This window comes from Lissotriton helveticus, chromosome 2_1 (genome assembly GCF_964261635.1).
Source record: "Lissotriton helveticus chromosome 2_1, aLisHel1.1, whole genome shotgun sequence".
NCBI lineage: Eukaryota > Metazoa > Chordata > Amphibia > Caudata > Salamandridae > Lissotriton > Lissotriton helveticus.
The window spans coordinates 27,936,885-27,945,693 of NC_136059.1; the positions used below are offsets into that span (position 1 = coordinate 27,936,885).

The following is an 8,809-nucleotide window of genomic DNA, read 5'->3' on the forward strand; positions in this document are numbered from 1 at the left end:
CTTTCCGTGTCGGAAAGAAACTATAGTACAATTGAAAAGGAAGCTTTGGCTTGTGTGTGGGGTATTAGGCATTTTTCTACTTATGTTTGGGGCCATGATTTCGTGTTGTTTCAGACCATAAACCTTTGATTTACATCTGGAATGACAAAGGTTTAAGTAATGCCAGTCCAAGATTAGTTTGATTATTCTCTAAACTTTATGATTTTAACTTTGTGATGAGACATATTCCAGGACGAAAGAATTTCACTGCTGATTTTTTGTCTCGATGTCCTTCAAGTTGTCCTGACTTTGATCCTATTCTTGATGACAAAGAAGTGGTAGTTAATTTATTGGATGGTTTGAAGTTAGCTGGAGATGCAGTTTCTGAATCAGATTGGATTAAAGCGTCTTTGTTAGACAATTCTCTTTGTTTCTTAAAGAAATATATTTCTGAGGGTTGGCCAAGAGAAAATCAGGTGGTCAAGGATCTTCTTCCGTTCTCCAAACATAGAGAGGGAGATTTTCTTTTAAGAGGTCCTTCTCTTATTCCTCCAGTGTCTATCAGAAATAAGATTATTGACATTGCTCACAAAGGTCATGGGGGGATCACAAGTACTAAGAAGAGGTTGAGACTTCATTATTGGTGGCCAGGGTTGGATGTGTGTGTAGAAACTTTTTTGAATGATTGTGTTGAATGTTCTCATGCTGAGAAATCTTTACGTACAGTGAATAAACCTTTGTGTCCTGTTGTCTTTCCTGACAGTCCATGGGAGAAATTAGGCATGGATTTTTTGGGACCGATTGGGGGTTTAAATCTAGGTTTTAGATTTATCCTTACTATTGTTGATTATCTCTCTAAGTGGGTTGTCTTCAAATTTTTAAAGGAACCCAACACAGAGAATGTGATAAAATTTCTTAAACAGCTTTTCCAATCTGAGGGAATACCAGCTTCTCTGGTGTCAGATAATGGCGTGCAGTTTGTGTCGCATGAAATGAAAGATTTTTTAAATAATTTGGCCATTAAGCATCTCACCACTGCTTTATACAGTCCACAGGGGAATGGTCTAGTGGAAAGAGTGAACCGTGTCTTGAAGGATGCAGTCCATTTGGCTATTTCTTCTGGTGTTAGTGTTCAGGAAGTGGTGAGGGACAGAATATGGTCATACAATAACACGCCGCATTCGACTACTGGAGTGACTCCGTTCTATTTGTTAAGGAGAAGGCAATCTTTCAATGAATTATCTCCTGGATGGGTGGTTAGAAAGACCTTTCACGAAAGTGGTGTGTCTGATTTGGATCAGGTTAAAAGGAATGTGGAGTCTGCTCAAATGAAGTCTAAAATCAGATATGATCAAGAGAAACATGTAAAAGAAATTTGTTTTGATGTTGGAGACAAGGTAAAAATTAGAAGACCATGCAAAGTGAGGGGTTCAAAATATTTTCCTGAAACTACTATTGTTCAAGTCAGTAAACATTCAGTTAAGGTACTTGGCGGAAAATGGTGGAGTAAAAGTAAGCTTGCCAAGGTGAAAAACCCAAATTTAGATCTTGTTGATGTTGAGGAAAAATTTGATGTTTTGTCTCCATATATGAGTGACATGCAGGGTTCACAAGGGGATGGTAGATGTCAATGTGATTCTGAACCTCCTGTGGATAATTTGGAAGTTAACAAAAATGATGTGTCGTTATCTGATGTTTCTGTTTCTTGTTCCAGATCTAGTTCCAGAATTAGGTCTAAACCTAGGTATTTGGAATCAATCAATCAATCATAGACTTTTATAGAGGGCACTACTTACCCGGAGGGTCTCAAGGCGCTTGGGGGGGGGGGGGGGTGCTGCTACTGCTCGAACAGCCAGGTCTTGAGCTTCTTCCTGAAGGAGAGGTGGTCTTGGGTCAGGCGCAGGTCGGGAGGGAGGGAGTTCCAGCTCTTGGCGGCCAAGTAGGAGAAGGACCTTCCTCCTGTTGTCGTTCTTCGGATGCAGGGGACGGCGGCGAGGGCGTGACTGGTTGATCGGAGATGGCGTTTGGGAGCGTAGAAGTTGATGCGGTTGTTGAGGTAGCTCGGGCCTTGATCGTGTAGGGCTTTGTGTGCGTGGGTGAGGAGACGGAAGGTGATTCTCTTGTTGATGGGGAGCCAATGCAGGTCTCTCAGATGTCCGGAGATGTGGCTGTGTCGTGGGCTGTCGAGGATGAGTCTGGCTGAGGTGTTCTGGATCCGCTGGAGTCTCTTCTGGAGCTTGGCGGTGGTTCCGGCGTAGAGGGCGTTGCCGTAGTCCAGTCGGCTGGTGACGAGGGCCTGGGTGACCGTCTTCCTGGTCTCGGTGGGGATCCACCGGAAGATCTTCCGTAGCATGCGCAGGATGTTGAAGCACGACAAGGAGACGGCGTTGACTTGTCTGGTCATGGAGAGGGTGGAGTCCAGGATGAAGCCCAGGTTGCGTGCGTGGTCTGTTGGTTTGGGAGCGGTGCCCAGGGCGGGGGGCCACCAGGAGTCGTCCCAGGCGGAGGGCGAGGAGCCCAGGATGAGGACTCCCGTCTTGTCCGAGTTCAGTTTCAGGCGGCTGGTCGTCATCCACTCGGCTACGTCTTTCATCCCTTCGTGAAGGTTGGCTCTGGCGGCGGCGGGGTCGTTGGTCAGGGAGAGGATCAGCTGGGTGTCGTCAGCGTAGGAGATGATGTTGAGGTTGTGTTGGTGTGCGATGGCCGCGAGGGGGCTCATGTAGACGTTGAAGAGGGTGGGGCTCAGCGAGGATCCTTGAGGGATGCCGCAGATGACTTCGGTGGCCTCTGACTTGTACGGTGGTAGGCGGACTCTCTGTGTTCTTCCGTCGAGGAAGGAGATGATCCATTCCAGTGCCTTCTCCTGGATTCCGACGTTGCTGAGGCGCTGCACAAGGGTGCGGTGGCAGACAGTGTCGAATGCCGCGGAGAGGTCTAGGAGGATGAGGGCCGCTGTTTCTCCGTTGTCCATCAGGGCTCGGATGTCATCGGTGGCAGCGATGAGGGCGGTCTCGGTGCTGTGGTTGGCTCGGAAGCCAGACTGTGAGGGGTCGAGGGATCCATTCGTCTCGAGGAAGGCGGCCAGCTGTTTGTTGACGGTCTTCTCGATGACTTTGGCTGGAAACGGGAGGAGCGAGATGGGGCGGTAATTCTTGAGTTCGGTGGGGTCCGCTGTTGGTTTCTTTAGTAGAGCGCTGAGTTCGGCGTGCTTCCAGCTCTCCGGGAAGGTGGCGGTGTCGAAGGAGGTGTTGATGATGTCCCGCAGGTGGGGTGCGATGACAGCGTCGGCCTTGTTGAAGACGTGGTGAGGGCAGGGGTCGGTCGGAGATCCGGAGTGGATGGAGTTCATCGTGCGGCCGGTGTCTACGGTGCTGATCGGAGTCCAGGCGCAGAGGGTGGTGGTGGGGGCGGTGGTTCGGTCGTGGCGTGCGTCGGTTGAGTGCTGAAGCTGTTGTGTATGTCCGCGATCTTGTTGTGGAAGTAGGAGGCGAGGGAGTTGCAGAGGTCTTGCGATGGGGTGATGTCGTTGTTACCGGCGTTGGGGTTGGAGAGCTCTTTCACGATGTTGAAGAGTTCCTTGCAGTTGTGTGCGTTGTTGTCCAGCCGGTCCTTGAATGCAGTTTTCTTGGTGGCGCGGATCAGTTGGTGGTGTTTCCGGGTGGCGAGCTTGAGGGTGGTCATGTTGTCCGGTGTTGGCTCCCTTCTCCAGGCTTTCTCGAGGGCTCGGCAGTTCTTCTTGGAGCTCGTGAGTTCGTCGGTGAACCATGGGGCCTTCTTGCTGCCGGGACTGCTGGGCGGGGTCCTCAGTGGGGCGAGTTCGTCCGCGCAGTTGCTGATCCACTTCGTGAGGTTGTCGGCGGCCCGGCTGGGGTTTGCTGAGCTGGTGGGAGGGTGCTGGCTCAGGGAAGCGGCGAGCTGGTCGGCTGTGATCTTGTTCCAGCTTCTTCGAGCAACCTGTTGCTGGTGGTGGTGGATCGTCGTTCTTCCGAAGGTGAAGTGGACGCAGCTGTGGTCCGTCCAGTGGAGTCCAGTGGCGTGGCTGAAGGCGATGTCTTTGCTGGATGAGAAGAGGGCGTCGAGTGTGTGTCCGGCGAGGTGGGTGGGGGTGGACACCAGCTGCTTGAGTCCGAGGTTGGCGAGGTTGTCGATCAGGGTGGTGGTGTTGCGGTCGTTGTTGTTCTCCAGGAGGAAGTTGATGTCCCCCAGGAGGATGTAGTCAGCGGAGGGGAGGGCATGCGGGCTGACGAAGTCGGCGATGTCCTCGCTGAATTGTGTGCGTGGTCCCGGGTGTCGGTAGATCAGGGTGCCTCTGAGGGTGGTCTTCGGGTCGGTGTGGATCTGGAAGTGTAGGTGTTCGGCGGTAGTCAGGGTGTCGTCGGTGTTGGTCGTGATGTGGATGGTGTCCCTGTGGATGATGGCGATGCCTCCTCCAGTCTGGTTGACGCGATCTCTCCGGGTGATCTTGTATCCCTCTGGGATGGCGATGGCGATGTCGGGCGCTGAGGAGTCGTTCATCCAGGTTTCCGTGAGGAAGGCGACGTCAGGGGCTGTGGTGTCGAAGAGGTTCCAGAGTTCGATGGCGTGTCTGTGGACGGAGCGGGTGTTGAGCAGGATGCACTTGAGGTGGTTGCTGCTGGTGTTCGGCTTGGCGGGTGCTGGTGCGGGGATGGTCCGGATGCAGGTGAACTTGCAGGCGTGGCAGCTGAATGGTCCGTGGGTGCGTCTCGGGGTGGCTCGGTAGCATCCCGGGACTCGGCCGGTGTTGACTGCGTTGAGGGTGGCGACGGTGTACGTCCGGCGGGTGGGCTGGGGTCCTCAGGGGCCAGGGGTTCGGGCGCTGGGCGCGGTCCAGGCGCGGACGGGCGCAGACGGGCTCACCTTTGGCGCGCCTTCGGCGCGCTTAGGGCGCCCACGCTGCGCGTTGGCCACTCTGCCACATGAGGAGAGTGGGGGGGCGGAGCGAGGGAGGGGCCGCTGGGAGGGGGAGCGGGATGGCGAATGGGGATGGCTAGCGAGGGAAGGGGGCGGGGCAGCAGGGGGGCAGCGGCGAGGAGGTGGCGGGAAACGCGGCCGGGGCTGGTCGAGGAGGGGGGAGCACTGGGGGCTAGGGAGAAAACGGGGGGGAAGAAAAGCAAAATGGAGGCGAGGCAAGCAGGTGGCAGGGGGCACAGGAGCTCCGCGGACCAAGCGGATCCAGCGGTCAGGCCCAGCCAAGGGCACAGCTGGTGGCAGGAGGCACTGGAGATCCGTGGAAGCGGATCTGGCAGAGATGCGCAGGGCACAGGGCACAGCTCAGGGCAGAGGCGGCACCAGGGGACGGGCTCACTCACGGGGAGTGTGCTCGGGGGGTGACCTGCCCGGAGGGACAGTGGTCACTGCACCTCACTGGCTACAGAGGCCTCTAAGTAGTCTCGTGGGAGGGAGGGGCCGCTGGGAGGGGGAGCGGGGTAGCGAATCGGGATGGCGAGCGAGGGAAGGGGGCGGGGCCGCAGGGGGGCAGCGGCGATGAGGTGGCGGGAAACGCGGCCGGGGCTGGTCGAGGAGGGGGGAGCACTGGGGGCTAGGGAGAAAACGGGGGGGGAAGAAAAGCAAAACGGCGGCGAGGCAAGCAGGTGGCAGGGGGCACAGGAGCTCCGCGGACCGAGCGGATCCGGCGGTCAGGCCTAGCCAAGGGCACAGCTGGTGGCAGGAGGCACTAGAGATCCGTGGAAGCGGATCTGGCAGAGATGCGCAGGGCACAGGGCACAGCTCAGGGCAGAGGCGGCACCAGGGTACGGGCTCACTCACGGGGAGTGTGCTCGGGGGGTGACCTGCCCGGAGGGACAGTGGAAGAGTATGCTACTTAAAATTTGTGTGCTTCAAAATGTTTTCTTAATTTTGTATCTCTTGTTTATTTTTTGTTTTTGTTTATGGGAAGGGAGGTGTGTTATATCCTATGTTTTATATCTTTTGTTTTCATGATTAGTTTGCATGTAGCCTGTTCACCAAGTGCTTGGGTTGCTAGGTAATTGTAGAATTTTGAGCTTCTGATCTTCAGTTGAAGACTGAAGCTTGATGGAAGAACACTCTGACAGATCCAGTGCTGTACTTGAGATTCAAGAATAAACTTCTTTTAAGTTTAATCTACTTGTATGTGATCCTTTGGATACAACAGCTTTGCATTGGTTTACCGTAAGGTCTCAGATGAAATCCACGTAGGGCTGCGTTGACAACTGTGTTGCCTGTAAAAAGCCACCAGTTTGGTGAAGAAATAAAAACAATATGCATACTCCACCAAGGGGTTTAAGTGCACAGAATCCTAGTCTGTTTCCTTTTCCTTATTCTTATCTGTTTCCTTAGTCTTATCTCTGATGAATGGTAAGCCATTAGTATTGAACTGTCTTCTCCTGGACTGATTTACTAAATATAATTAATCCTAAATTTAGACAGGTGGGCTATACCTTGTAAAATATCTTACATTCCAGAAACAGAAATAAATGAAAATCACAGATAATAAATGTTTAACAGAAATGTTAAAATGGATACATGTACAGGAAAGGAATGCACTAAGCAAATGTGGAAGTCAGGGACGGACAACAAAAGGTTTAAAAGGTAATTTATTTCTTGGTACATAATTACTTGGCAACACTTGTAACTTACTTCTTTTGATAACTTTTAGTTACATTATGAGACCTTGTGCTGACTGCTGAGCCCTTTAACATGTTTGGGTTATAAGTGAATGATCCCTTTTAAAACACTAATATTTTCAAATTGAAAAGATAGAAAAGCAGACTTCTAAATGCATCTTTTGTTGATATCTGGTCTGAACAGAACGATGTAACACTTGGGAATGAATATGCAGCCGAGCAGCCCAGCACTGGAAGCCAAGATGGCAAAGATCTCCACGGCCACCATGTATCTACCCTTAGTGCTAAGGTAGGCTGGAAGGAAGGACACCCAGACGCTGCAGAACACCAGCATGCTGAATGTGATGAGCTTGGCCTCATTGAATCTATCAGGAAGGTTTCTGGCTAGGAAGGCCACAGTAAAGCTGGCAAAGGCCAGCAGACCCATGTAAGCAAGCATCCCATAGAAGGCAATGACAGAACCGTTGTCACACTGTAGGATCACCTTTCCAATTTCAGACTGAGTGTCAGTGGCTGGATGAGGAGGATAAGTGAGCAGCCAAGTGAGACAAATTACTACTGCCCCCTGTGTGCACACGAGGACCATAGCAGCAGACACCTGAGATCCCAGCCATCTGCTTAACCTGCTACCTGGCTTGATGGCATTGAAGGCAATTACAACAGTGATGGTTTTCACTAATACACAAGATACAGAAACAGTGAAAATAATGCCAAATGCAGCTTGTTGGATCAAACATGTCAATCGGACAGGTTGTCCAATGAATAGAAGAGAGGTGAGGAAGGCCAGCAGCAGAGATACAAGGAGAGTGTAGCTGAGATCCTTGTTATTGGCCTTTACTATTGGAGTATCCCGATATCTGAGAAAGATTCCCAACACACAAGCTGTGGACATGGATAGTACAACAGATACAGATGCCAACACTGCTCCGAGTAAATGATCGTAAGAGAGATAAACAATGGCTTTCCGGATACAACCATCCTTTCTATCATTGGGCCATTGGCCCTCCGGGCATTTCACACAATTTTCCATGTCTAAAATGTAAAACATAAGAAGACAATTAAGTTAAAGAAAGAAATATTCCATATAGTTGATCCACATAACACAGCACAAAAATTGAAGTTTACATTTGATATGAAATGCTCTAAAAGTTTTCCCCTGAAACAGCTCTAGACTCTCTTGAACTGTAAAGCACATTGATACTATAGGATCCATACATCATAAATGTATGCTGCTGAGAACATGGTAGCACTAGCAAAGCACAATCAATTATTGCAATTTGTTTTTAGTTTTCTCAGTGTAGACAATCTTTAGTACACTTTAGACAATCCAGTTGTAGTTACAATTCGAGGTGCACCTATTTAACCCCTTCCATGCTGGTGACGGAACCGCTCCGTCACCAGCCTCGGTCGCGCTGTGCTGATGACGGAGCGGTACCTTCATGGCCCGCTCGGCGCACCTGCGCGGCGGTTATTTCGCGCCTGCGCGGCGCGTTCTATTGAGCGGGCGGGGCCTTGACGGAACCGCTCTGTCACAAGCACAGCGCGCCCGAGGCTCGTGACAGAGCGGTTCCGTCACGAACATGGGAGCGCCGCGCTGCTCCCCCCTCTCCCCCCTAGCGCTGCGGCGGAATTGCCGCCACAGCAAAGGGGTTTACAATGTGTTGCTGTATGAGCGATAAATCATTTATTGCTGTGGTGTTACTGCAAGTCAGAATGCGCCCCTCCTATTTCATGCATATCAGGTTTTCCTATTGAATGAATACTATCCTCCATCTTCGGTCATTTAGTGTACAAAGAAACTACTAAAATAAATATTCAGTAAAGAACTTGCGACCAGATGTATGAAGCATTCTTTAGGTAGCACGCTGCCCAATAAATAGAATAAGGTTGTTTGGACCATAAAATGCGTTTCTTATGTACAAACACCAAACTGCGATTCTACAGAATCATATTTTTGGTTTGCAATCCAGTATTTAGAAGGAGCCAATAATGATATTGACTCTCAATGGTAGGAATTAATGTCTTGCATCCAACTTCCTGTCAGAACACATTTATATTTTACCACCTCCTTGACAGAGGTGGTAACCCATTTTCAAACGTGGACCACTGCTTACTTTTAAAAAGTGAAGGTTCAAAATGTAATTGTTTTATTTTGAAACTAATCTCATTTACCTTAATTGAAAACATTCAATGTTTTAAAAGTT

General features: G+C 50.7%; 1 protein-coding gene across 1 annotated transcript; it reads right to left on the reverse strand.

Annotated features, from left to right (window-relative positions):
- Window positions 1–6,753: 6,753 nt before the first annotated feature.
- LOC144820042 (vomeronasal type-2 receptor 26-like) lies at window positions 6,754–7,635 on the reverse strand. The gene has a single exon (XM_078677698.1). The coding sequence runs from the start codon at window positions 7,633–7,635 to the stop codon at window positions 6,754–6,756; it is 882 nt and encodes a 293-aa protein (XP_078533824.1).
- Window positions 7,636–8,809: the final 1,174 nt, after the last annotated feature.

What these genes read in the sequence shown, in the direction of transcription:
- LOC144820042 (XM_078677698.1), bottom strand. Translation starts at nt 7,635, where the DNA reads ATGGAAAATTGTGTGAAATGCCCGGAGGGCCAATGGCCCAATGATAGA.